The sequence below is a fragment of the Camelina sativa genome, chromosome 6, assembly GCF_000633955.1.
Source record: "Camelina sativa cultivar DH55 chromosome 6, Cs, whole genome shotgun sequence".
NCBI classification, from domain to species: domain Eukaryota; kingdom Viridiplantae; phylum Streptophyta; class Magnoliopsida; order Brassicales; family Brassicaceae; genus Camelina; species Camelina sativa.
Genome location: NC_025690.1, coordinates 15436168 through 15449578, shown reverse-complemented (window position 1 = coordinate 15449578; position 13411 = coordinate 15436168). Strand labels below are relative to the sequence as shown.

At 31.3% G+C, this 13411-nt stretch overlaps 2 protein-coding genes across 3 annotated transcripts in view; one reads left to right on the top strand and one right to left on the bottom strand.

The window, feature by feature from the left end:
• Window positions 1-526, bottom strand: part of LOC104791551 — a 2430-nt gene extending 1904 nt beyond the window's left edge. For both annotated transcript variants that reach the window (XM_010517468.2, XM_010517469.2), the window contains exon 1: window positions 6-526. In XM_010517468.2, coding sequence (XP_010515770.1) covers window positions 6-191 — 186 coding nt within the window. In that variant the 5' untranslated portion in view covers window positions 192-526. The remainder of the gene's footprint in view (window positions 1-5) is intronic.
• Window positions 8146-10659, top strand: LOC104791550 (growth-regulating factor 4). Its single transcript, XM_010517467.2, has 4 exons — window positions 8146-8562; window positions 8664-8858; window positions 9133-9448; window positions 10056-10659. Exons 1-4 carry the CDS (start codon window positions 8334-8336, stop codon window positions 10498-10500), a joined length of 1185 nt encoding a protein of 394 aa, XP_010515769.1. The 5' UTR covers window positions 8146-8333; the 3' UTR covers window positions 10501-10659.

Below are 13411 nucleotides of genomic sequence, written 5' to 3'. Positions count from 1 at the left end.
CAAACCTCGCGGATATTAGCAAGACGACGAGTCTCTTGCTCAACACGACCAAGCTGAGCCTTAACCCTTTCACGAACTTCCATTTTCCTCTTCTCAATCTCATCTTCTTTAGCCCTAAAAGCAGAGAGAGCAGAACGAGCCATCTCCTCATCTTCTTTAGACATCTGACTACTAAAACTCAAACTCATCATCTGCTGCTGATTCTGAGGCTGAGTAGGTGGTCCGTAGTCATCTTCGATTTGACTTGTTCCTCCTTGTTCTTTTCTTGGTTGCTACTGAAACTAGAGCTCTTCTTCTTCCTCAAGCCGCAACAAGAACGAGACTGACGCAATTCCTCAGTGGAATTCCGATGGGGTTCTTCGATTAAACCTATTTTTACTGATTTGGGAATGAAACTAAGCAAAAAGGTTTGGTTTTTAAATGGAGTTTAGTTCTTGAGAGTGGGTTTGTTTGTGAGTTGTGTGTTTTGTGTGTGTGGTGGTAAAAAAAGGGTTTCTTCTCTCTGTCCTCTTCTTCTTCTCACTTTGGTTCCTTTTCTCTTTTATTTTATTTTGAGGATTTTAATCAAATAAGAGTTTGTTTTACGTATCCGTTAAGTTCGTATTCTCAACAATAAATACTTTAATTACGTGTCGTTTATATATTGTTTTTTCTCTCTTTTGTTCAAATTATAATGTTTTTTCTACTTGGAGGTGGCGAATTATTTGGTTTAATCCTATATATATGGAGGTTTGTTTGGATATTTTTGTGAATGTAGTTAGAGAGATCTTGATTGATACGAGGAATTTTTTGAATTTGAATCCTTAAATTTTAAAATTATAGCTTGGTTTGGTATTTATTTTAAACGTATAACGGAAAATTTAAAGAAATGTTTAGCTAAAATGATTAGAGAAGAGAGTAATTTCTTTTTCTTTTTGCATTAGTATAATAATTGGATTCTGAACTACTACTATTGAATTTTGTCGTCTGGTCTTTTGACATTAATATGTGAACGGTCAGTTTCAGGAATCATTTAATGTTTTTTTTCTTCTTTTTTTGAACCTTGAATCCTACATTTATTGTGAGAGTAGATGCAATTTTTTGGTGTTTTTTCTATAGTTTTTGGCTTTTGGCCACTTGGCGTTCTCTTCGAATTTTTAAATGAATCCATCTTTCAAAAAAAAAAAAAAAAAGATGACGGCTGTAAAGCAAAAGCCAAAATGTTTTTAGATATTTGTAAAATAACAGCTTCACAATAATATTGTCTATAATGACATTGCTGTGTTACCATATCAATATATACCATCTACAAATTCAAAGATCTTTAATGTAATACATGTTGATAAACGAACAATTCGTAAATAATTATAATAATAATAATATTTCGATCTGTTGTTATCATTTTCTTTTCTAACTCCTATAAATTATGCTATGATCTGATATGCATATGAACTGATCATTTTGTTGTCAAAAAAAAAAAATCTGATATGCATATTTTTGCATGCTTTTAAAAATCCTAACAGCTTTAGAAAAGCAAATGCGTGGAGATATTAAAGAGTTTATTTTTTTATTTTTAAAAAAAAATTGAAAAGCAAAATGCCAACCAAAGCTGCCTAATCATATGAGGAACACAACATTCATAATCTTTCTACTTTACTCCGGAGTTCGGAGACAGATTCGAGATGCAAACAAAATTAAAAGACATTCTCATGAGAACAAATAATAGATTCTGAAATAGTAATTTACTATAGGCTAAAAATATGTCAATATTTCAAACAATGAAAATTCATTTACACTTGTTTTTTTTCCACTTCACATAGTTTACACACTTCGTGATGATCCATTTGCAAAAGAAATATATGTGAAATCTATAATAATAGTCCAACGTCCTTTAGTACGTGTAAAAAATCCGAATAATTTAAACATAACATATAGAATATGGGGAAAAAGAAAGGTGTAAATACAAGTTGGGAAGAGAGGAGGCACCGAGGCAGCAGCTCACTAAACGCGTTGGACAATAATTTATCAACTTCTTTTCAACTGATCTTACCTTCTCTTCTTAAACTATTTTTATTATTATTGCATTTTCTTGGTTTTGTAAGTTGATCATTCTTCAGAAGATTCGAATTCATCGTCTTTTTCACCGAATCCAAGCAAACAATAGATTTTTAGTAAAGATGTTGAACTGGAAAGACCAATTGTGAATTTAATTTTGTTCATCGTTATCTATCTCAGTCTACGACAGATCGAATTCTCTCTCTATAAGAATATTGTCAGAAAGCTAAAAGCATTCGTGTTTATTGATTGCTCTAAAATCTTAAGTATCTATTATCGACAAAGTATGTAAATGTTTGAATTAGACATATCTATAAACTTATCAAGATGTACAGACCTAATTTACAATATAGTCATAACTTTTTTTGTAGAGATTGGTTGGTTATATTGTTTGTCAACCACTATTGCGTACTAGTTAGTTAATCCGAACAAACTTACATGTTTTGTTTATATTTCAGAAACCAAACATATGCATCTATATAAGAGTTATGTTTTTTTTTTGTATTGGAAAAGTACGTTTCACTTTATATGTAATTAACATACAACAACAATGTCTTCTTCATTCATAGACATATTGTGAGTCAGTGATGTCAATCAAAAACACTTTACAGATTGGAATTTTTTCAAACTGAGTGTAGTATAACAAAAACTGATTTCCAAATAAAAAGCATAGAGATGATTACCTAAAACAAAAGGCATATGATGATGATTGATCGGTACTCGTTAGTGCTACAGAGAAGAACCGGTGGCGGTAGGGGACCAGACAGATGTACGGTCTGGATTGAGAGATTATCTCATTCTCATGGTAGTAGGTTCCATCTAACTGTGGACCTCAAAAAAAAGAAGCAGAGATCCTCGAGGAATGGTGACGAGACCCATCATGTTCTGCAATTTTCTTTTATCTTGTTTTTTTTTTTGTCAAATTAATGTATTACTATTAAACATCAAATATTACAAACGTTTTTGTTGGTGTTCAACAACATATGTATGTATCAAGTTAAAAAAAGCCCACAAGCATAGTATAATAAAGAAGCCCATTAATATAATTAGAGGCTTGCTTGTTACGAGTATGGGCCTCTCATGGCGAATGAAGGAAAACAATAAGGCACGTGGTAAACTACGTGATGGCTCAGTGTGCTGGCGTGACTTACCTTTCCTACAACCACAAAAAGAGACTAGAGTAGTAGAGTAGACCCCCCAAGTTGACTGACTCAATTTGATGTTTGACCCCTTCTGGCCTTCTGCTGTGGTGTTGTATATTAATATGCATACAGTTTTATTTCTGACAAAACCAATAATTAATACACAGAAGAATTAAATTATTTGACACAATGTCCCAAAAAGACGTATTTGTCGTGTCACATGTACATCAAAACTCATTATAAAATGCAATTGTGAACTAAAAAGTGGAATGAGTTTCTGAAACACTCTATGGAACTTAAAGGAGCCACTAATAGTAGAAACCCAAATAAGTCCAAACAAGAGAAATACAGAGAAGGCTAATTGCAGTAGAACGAATCGCGGAATCTGACAGAGAATTTGATGAAGGAAGATGAACGTACTAGCTCAAAGAAGACGACCAAACCAACCTTCTAGCAAAAGTGGAGGAAACCCAAACAAGAGGGTAAAAAGTATCATCCATAATTGCAATAAGAGGAACCCGATTGAAAACTCAGCCATGGAAGGGCAAACAGAGACTAATCACAAGCAAAATCCAAAACAGATTACCGAAGCAGAACAAATCAACCAGGTTAACAACCAAATCAAAGAAGAGAGGCAACAAAAGAGATGATACCGGATTGCACAAAAAGGCCAACCCGTAGATTAAGGACCTTTAAATCCAAAGATCTAGCCTAAACTAACAATTAGACTGTCCTAACTAGAGAAAACATAAGCGATCAAACAACATAAAACCAAAGCCAAGTTACTCAACACAACCAAAGAAGGAGGGACCCAAAAACAAAGAGGCCGTTGTCGCAAAACCAAGCAACCGGAACATGCGACAAGTCACCACTGACTCACAATCAAACAAGAACATAGCCGATAAGCTAGACTGTCGAGACATTAGAACGAGATCGGGAACCTGAAACCTCCATGACCAGATCGGAGGGACGAGAGAGAGCCATCGGGGAATAGATCCACTTTCGAACATCAACAATCGGCCACCAGTCCTCCGAGATAGTCACCACGCCGGAATGGACTATCATCATCGAGAGGAAGGGACAAAGGGTGGAGACGACGAAGCTTAGGATTGACAAAGCTAGGAAGACAAACACGGATAAACTAAAACGAGAAGAAACTGGAACCGACGATGGTGCTGTGGAAGCCACCCATCGCCGGTCATCGGAGAAAAATAGTTGGGTGATGGCTAGGGCGAACGGTTCTTCTTGTTCGAGAGAGAGAAAAAAACTTTTTTTTTATTTCTCTTTTGATTATCTTTTGTCATATACAAGTTACTCACATCCTCCCTTTTTTTTTCTTCTTCTGAATATTGTTCCAACCATTTATGACTATTTCCAGTTCATTCTCAGCTATATATTCCATGATATATGTACAGATATAAGCAATCGTTATAGTTTAGGTATGGAGTCAAACCTACAAGTTTTTTTGGGGTTAAAATTAGGACACTCAATGCGAGCCCAGATTCATAATACCCAAAACTGAGCCCATTAGCTTTCTTACTTACTAGATATGATGATTTCATACTTCAGAGCATATATGATTTTGGTAAAAGCTACTAATGAGTTTTGACCGGGTAAGAATACCTGATGAGGATGTTCCTAAAGATGTATCAATGTCTCTATTTTAAGTTGTGTTTTTTTTTCTGTGATTTTCCTTTGTATCTGTTACTTTTTGTTGATGAATAAATTTAACATTTCAAGAAAAAGAAAATGTTGGTTACAGTTTAATCATCCAATACCGCAAGACTATATGGCATAGTGCGTAAATAGACGGTAACTTTTGGAGCAGAAAGGTAAATATAAACCCACACATAATTGGTCATTGGGGTCACACATTACATAGTGGGACTCACTGTCTGCGCCCTCGTCGGAAACTAGAGCTCCTTAAGATTATTATCTAGTTGTCCGGCTTCGACTCGGCTCGTGTGAATTTTCAAATCTGTGAGTAGGTAGGTGGAGGGTTTGGGTCGGTCCCTCTATCGATCTTATCTGGTCTTAGTTATAGCACGTGACCCAACCCTCGTCCACTGAATATAAATCTTGGTAATATCTTTATCTTAATTTCAGAGTAAGACAACAGATCTAGTTTGTAATATTTCTTCATGCTCCATACTATGTAACATGAGCAACTGCTATAAATGTAGTATATTAGGAATGTAAAGTTGTAAACTAATGCTTTTACCTTATATTATTGTCATACGAAATTATTAAATTTTATGTACGCTAAAGAAATATACAATCTAATCTAATCTGGATTTTGGTTGCCTTCTTGGTCATCAATGTCATCACGTTCACACATTGCTTTCAGTTTGTTTTCCTTATAGTAAGGACAGAAGAAAATGCCATATATATGTTAGAATTTTTGTTTTGTTTTAGTATATGACAAGTTCTGGCCCGAAGATATTAGTGCCCACAAGATCCATTGTTAATGAAGATCCATTATTAGTGCACAAGATCCATTAATAGTAATACTATCAACAAAAATTATTTATTATAGTTTAGAAGCTAATATATTTTGGAGGCATTCTAATAATATCACACTTTTTTATAGGCATTTTGAAAAGGAATTATTAGGTTCACCGTTAAGGGTAAACAACTATCATTCACTCCCTTTTAATTAGTGTCAGGCCATGAGGCCAAGCAACCCAAGCACAAGCTTGGGCCGTAAATATTAGTAGTTTAGTGGTTAAAGTGGCTGAGAGTCAATTATAGGTGCAGTGTTCGATTCCTATATCATGCTGTCATATCATATTTAAAAAAAAAATTAAAATTAAAATAAAAGGACAAAACAAATTAAAGAAACAAATTATGTAGATCTTTTATTAAGGAAATTATGTCACTTTGGATTTATAAAAGATGATTAGAGTTTAAATTTATAATTTTAAAAATTATTTTAGGTTTGGGTTTATAAAAAAATGGTTATGATTTAGGTTTTATAATTAAACAAAATTATATGTCGGTTTGGGTTTACAAAAGAGTGGTAAGAGTTTATATTTTACAATTAAACGAAATTATATGTCGGTTTGGATTTACAAAAGAGTGGTAGGGTTTAGATTTTATAATTAAACAAAATTATATGTTAGTTTGGGTTTATAAAATAGTGTTTAGAGTTTAGATTTTAAAATTAAACAAAATTATATGTCGGTTTGGGTTTATAAAATAGTGGTTAAGATTTAGATTTTACAATTAAACAAAATTATATGTCGGTTTGAGTTTATAAAAAATGGTTAGGGTTTAGATGTAATAACTAAAAACTGTAATATATTATTAGAATTAATAATTTTAAAATTGATTAATCTACATAATTTGTTTCCTTAATTAAGATTTGTTTTTTAATTTAAAAGGGTGAATAAAAAAGAGCTGAATCAAGAATTGTCCTTTTGAAAACATTTTTATAATAAGTACACCAATCCTGCCTAAATTAGTTAATTGTTATTTGCTGAAGACACAAGACTATCATCTGATTGAACTTAAGTTTTTAATGGCTGGAGTAGGATTAACCATTTGTTAGTATAGGTAGAAATAGAGTTTTAACTCTGTCTGTTTGTAGAAACAGAGAGGACTTCGGTTTAAGATGTAGGTAAAGACGGGTATTAAGGTGTAGATGGTTTTGTAAAAAGGAAGATGTAACCTATATTATCAATATAAAACCAGTTGACAAAAAAAAAGATAGAGGAGTCCAAAACGCAACGTTTAGTGCATATAAATGCCGCCGAAACTGGTGGGAGTGAATGAATAGAAACTTAGGAAAACTCTCTCATCAAGTCATCATATACCATCGCCAAAGGCTGGTGGCTCACTCCTACATGAGATATTCGTTATCGTCCTTCTCTAATTCATAACTTTATTTCCTCAAAACAACAAAATAATGCTATCGTTTTTTGTTTTTGCACCACCAAATAAAGATACTTTGAAAATAGTAAATGCCTTTTTGTATTATTCAGCCAAGTGAAGAAGATATCATATACTACTAGTAAATGTTTCTAACTTTTTTTTTAATAAATGTTTCCCAAGTTTACTTGGCCTTTTCTGGTAATATATTATTTCCTGGTATCGATGTGTTTTAGATATACTACTAGCTAGCCATGTTTTCATTAAGAGAAAGGAAATCACAAAGATGATGTTCAGTTCGACTACATATAAAATATTTAATTTAAAAGCTTAGAAAACCACACCGACGTTACATATTGTTGTAACAGATGAAAAAAGTAGCGATGGTTACAAAGTAGAACTAGCCCACTAAATAAACTTAAAACTATTTATTAGCCAAAGACAAGAATGGTTGATACGAGCTACAAATGCTAAAATAGTTATATGGACATTTTAGTTGTCTAAGTAGCTTCTTGTAAATAGAAATATCATAGCTAGTCAAGTCACATAGTATAATTTTGTAAATTTCAGAGATCACATTATGCATAATCACTCAAAATAGAGACTACAATATCAGTTGACTGATTTAGTCAAATCCGAAAGTGATTATGCATAATACATTTGTAACACAATCTCTGAAACAAATGACATGTGTGTCACACAAATGAAGGTTACTTTTTCATCACATTAAATGAATCTTTAATTATACATAATCTTAATAGGCATCTTCTTCACTTGTCTTTAACCTACTTATGGAATATTAAAATGAGATAAAAAAAGGAAGTGATATTTCCAAGGCAGTGAGACATAAACACTGCAGGTTACTATCTCCTCCATCTGCATCTTGCAGTGAGCTTTTCTTCTGGGTTTTCTGACTTACCATAATTTTATTATATCACACATAAAGAAACAATATTTTAAACCAATCAAATATTATTATATAAAACCAATCTTTTTCACTCTAATTTTGTTTATGCTCTCAACTGTCTTGTCTCATAGTCTTAACACTTTTTCTCTAGCTCTCTCCTACAAAGAAGAAGTAAAAAAAAAAGTTTCTTTTACTTTTACATCAGAAGCCAAACAAATAAGAGACTTTTGTTGTGGCTGTCTTTGCTTATTAAGCCAGACTCTCTCTAGAAACAAAAAATAAGTGAGCTGGGGGAAAAAAAAATACTATCCCAAAAGCAACCAACACATTTCTCTGTCTCTCTTTCTCTCTCTTTCTCACTCACTCTCTCTTTTGTGTCTATGGACTTGCAACTGAAACAATGGAGAAGTCAGCAGCAGAATGAGTCAGAAGAACAAGGCTCTGCAACTAAGATATCAAACTTTTTCTTTGATCAGATTCAGTCCCAAACTGCAACTTCTGCTGCTGCTGCGGCTCCTCTTCCTCTCTTTGTCCCTGAACCCACATCTTCCTCTTCTTTCTCATGCTTCTCTCCTGACTCTTCTTCTTCTTCTTCTTCCAAGTTCCTCAGTAAGTTGTTTCAAAAGGATAAGACTTTTTTTTTTCACACTCAAATGTTTAAGTTTATTGCTAATATATTAATCTGAGGTATCTTTGTTAAATTTGTGTAGAGGTAGGAAACTTGTTCAGCTGGACACAGTGGCAAGAACTTGAGCTACAAGCACTGATCTACAGATACATGTTGGCTGGTGCTTCTGTTCCTCAAGAACTCCTCTTACCCATCAAGAAAAGTCTCATCCATCAGTCCCCTATGCATTTCCTTCACCATCCTCTTCAACATAGTTTTCCTCATCAACAACCTTCTTGTCAGTCTCTCTCTCTCTTGTTTATGCTTCTAATCTCTCTTTAGATTCTTTCAACGAAAGATGCTTTTTGCTTTGAGGTTGGAGTTATGTTTCCAAGATCTAAATATTCCAAAGACACACCAATATTAATATTTTAAAGCCTTTTTCCTAGAAGATCTATGAGCATCATAGAATCAGACTAGTTGGGTTATAGAAACTTTTTTAATCATATTTTTGTCTTGAGTGAGATCTTTGTTGGTTGTTTAGTAATGAAAACACACTTGAAATGAAACAGGGTATTGGGGAAGAGGAGCAATGGATCCTGAGCCAGGGAGGTGCAAGAGAACAGACGGCAAGAAATGGAGATGTTCGAGGGATGTTGTAGCCGGTCACAAGTATTGCGACCGCCATATCCACCGTGGAAGAAACCGTTCAAGAAAGCCTGTGGAAACCACCACAACCACCACTACAACTACAACAACAGCCACAACTGCCGCACCGTCTTTTGTCTTAGGGGAGGAGCTTGGTCATGCTCATGGTCATGGACCAAACAACAACCACTTCTTCTCTTCTGGTTCATCTCAACATCTCCAACTTAATCATCAACAAAGGTACATGAGAAAAACAAAACAAAAACACTCTGTTTAATTGAAGTCATTATTAGCTTTGGTGTTAAACTACAAATAATTTTTATTTAAAACATAGTTTTGATATATATGATTAGAAACTTGGTTGTTTGGGAAATAGTTATATCACTGTGAAGTAATGCTGTGAAGAAAGGGGTAATGTTGGCAATTGGGTGACAACAGAGACGTATCATCCTTTGTGATAAAAACATTATTCTTTCTTTTTCTTCTTTTGTTGAGAGATAATGATAACAGTTGGATTTGATAGAATCTAATTTTTTTACTAGTTGGGTGAGACTTTTCAATCAGAGAAATAGAAAGAAAGAGAGAGAGTGTGTGATATATGTATATGCTTATGTATTTGAAATAATGAGATGGTAGGACCTCAAGTGAAAGCTGACCAAACCTGCATAGAAGCAAAAAAAATAAAAATAAAGCTTAGATTCTGTTACCACTTCCTCTTCACAACACACATTTGACTATAAAAAGAAAACAACTTACTTCCCTAACCTAAATGTTATTGTTTTAATCTTTTTGGTGACAATGTTCATGTTTTTGTCTAATCGTAAAAGATTATGTCTCTTTCTCGCAGTTGTTCTTCAGAGATGAAACAAGAAAGCAACAACAACAGTAACAATCACAAGAGGCCATATGAAGCTCACAATGGATTCAGCAATGGAAGATCAGACGATGGTCACATCTTGAGGCATTTCTTTGACGATTGGCCACGTTCATCTGACTCTACCTCCAGTCCAATGAGCTCATCAAATTGTCATCTTTCAATCTCCATGCCTGGTAACGGTAACACTTCTTCAGATGTTTCTTTAAAACTTTCCACAGGCAATGAAGAAGAAGAAGAGAACATGAGAAACAACAACAACAACAACAACAGTGAGAGGGAGCAGTTGAATTGGTGGAGCAATGGAGGGAACCATCATAACAATATGGGTGGACCATTAGCTGAGGCCTTGAGGTCAGCCTCGTCGACTCCAAGTGTTCTTCATCAGATGGGCATCTCTACTCAAGTCTTTCATTGAAGAAAATATGTAATCTTTTGTTGTCTACTCTATGAATTGTTGTGTTCTTTTTTTTTTTTTTGGATTGGATTTGTGTCAAAGTTCCTGTTTTGGAATTGTTTTGTTTCCCTAGTTTGCTAATATATTTATGTCTGAAGTTTAAGAATTTGTATAAGCAATGAAAATTGTTTCACAATCAAATTAATGAATCATATATATAAAAGTAAGGTTTCACTCTCTCCTCATTGGTCCAATTGGAAATGCAATTTTAACAAAAAAAAAATATTTATATTAAAACACAAATTTAAAAACAATTAATTTCACATTTAACTCACATAAAATCATATAAATTCCCCCTATAAATTATGCATTAACTTTATTTCTCCACTAAGTTGTATTAATCAATTGTATTAAAACAAAACAATAAATTAGAATTGTAATTCTCATTTTTCTAAATGTAATTTTTCATCATTTCTCTTCCTATAAATACTCATTATCTTATTCTCTTAGTCTATCACTCTTTCATTCTCTCATCTTCTTCCACTACTCTCAAATCTCTTTTTTTTTTGTTTTGTTTTGTTTTGTATTTTTTTTGTTATTGTTGTTGTATGGGTTATAAAAAATCAAATCAAATATCATTGTAAAAGCTTAGTTTTAGAGTTTATATGATATGTATATCTTATATATATTTTTTAATCTTAAAAAAGGTTTATCTTCATTTTCTATTTTATATTAACATCTTGTAAGTCATTATTTTCATACTTTCTTACAATATTCACCACACAATAAGATCATGAAGTTGAAATGATCCATATCTAATTATCTATTATGTCTCTGGTTATCTCACATATTCATATATAATTTTTAATAATTTATAAAGATCAATATAATTATCCATTTATAAAGTCTATTTTTTTTTGTAAAGTCTATCAACTATCAACTCTATTTATAAAGACTATTTTCTTTTTTGATCCAATTGATAAATCTGCAAAGATCAATATAATATATATATTTTTTATGATTTGAGGTTTTTGAAAACAAAAAGAACATAATTAAACAATTGGTTTTTTGTGTCTTTAATCAAAATAAAAAATGATCCAAAAAACAAAACATATTCAACTGGAACTTAAATATAAAAATAAAATATAATTTTAAAAATACCATTTCACTAAATTCTCTAAAGATGAAACCATTACTATGAAATCTAGCACTATAAATTAAATTGATGAGTGAAAAAGAAAAAAAAACCAAAAAAATATAAGTTATCCTTTGGGTTTTAAAAATTGTTGAGATCGAAGAATTCATATAATTTTATAAGAAAACTAATTTAGTATGTCACTTCAAAAGTAATATTTTTTATTTTGAAATATTATGTGTAAGTGTTGAGTTTATATCACCAAACAACCAAATCATGTGAATTTTGATTCAGCAACTTGGTATTCCTTTTATTTTAGGTTATAAAAAATTAAAATATTTATTTATAATTAAAGGCATGTAACTCCATTTAACTCAAATGTAACTCTTATCCAATAATTGTCCATTAATTCATTCCTCCTACTAACTTATTTATCTTTCAAGAGAAATTTTTTTTGGTTAAATTTTAATATTTTTTTAATTATTTTGGTTGGCTAAACTTATATTCATATTTTGGTTGGTTAAATTAATATATTTCTCATGTAAAATTATTGTTTATAATATATTTCTCATTTCAAAGTTTAAAGATTAAAAAAATTTAAAAATATATATAAGATATACATATCATACAAACTCTAAAACTAAGCTTTTACAATGATATTTGATTTGATTTTTTTATAACCCACACAACAACAATAACAAAATAAATACAAAACAAAAAAAAAAAAGAGATTTGAGAGTAGTGGAAGAAGATGAGAGAATGAAAGAGTGATAGATTAAGAGAATAAGATAATGAGTATTTATAATAAGAGACATGATGAAAAATTACATTTAGAAAAATGAGAATTACAATTCTAATTTATTGTTTTGTTTAAATACAATTGATTAATATAACTTAGTGGAGAAATAAAGTTAATGCATAATTTATAGGGGGAATTTATATGATTTCAGTTTTATATTATGTGAGTTAAATGTGAAATTAATTGTTTTTAAATTTGTGTTTTAATATAAATATTTTTTTTGTTAAAATTGCATTTCCAAGTGGACCAATAAGGAGAGAGTGAAACCTTACTTTTATATATATGATTTCTCATTTCAAAGTTTAAAGCAATATATCATATATATAAAAGTAAGGTTTTGGTCTCTCCTTATTGGTTGATTTTCATTTAATGTTTTCTATTTTTTTTTATTTGCTTTCTAATTGCTTTAAACAATATTTAAGACCCAATAAACACAATACATTTAACTCACATATTAAAATAAAATTATAACTGAAAATAAAATAAATTATGCATTAATCATATTCTACCACTCAATTTTATTCAAACCCAATAAATTACTATTGTAACTCCATAATTCTAAATGTAACTTCCATAATTTCTTATCATATAAATGGATATCAATAAGCATTCTCTCAATCTCTCAATCTCTCGTTCTCTCATATTGTCATTCTTTTACTATCTCTTTCACATTCTCTCATTCTCTTCTACAATACCTCAAATCATTTTTCGTTTTTATTTTATTTTTAATTTTTTAGTTTTGTTGTATGGGTTGTAAAATACAAATGAAATATCATTGTAAATTTTTAATGCTAAATTTTTAATTTTAGATACTACATGATATATATTTTACATTGTTCTTATTTTAAATGATTCATCTCCATTATCTAATTTAGATTATTATCTTATAAGTAATCATTCTCTCTTCCTCTCCCACTAATATCAAATGTTGTTATATCTCATATATGTTGTAAGAGTTTGATTCTATATTTTAATTTAGAAAGTATTATATATATATA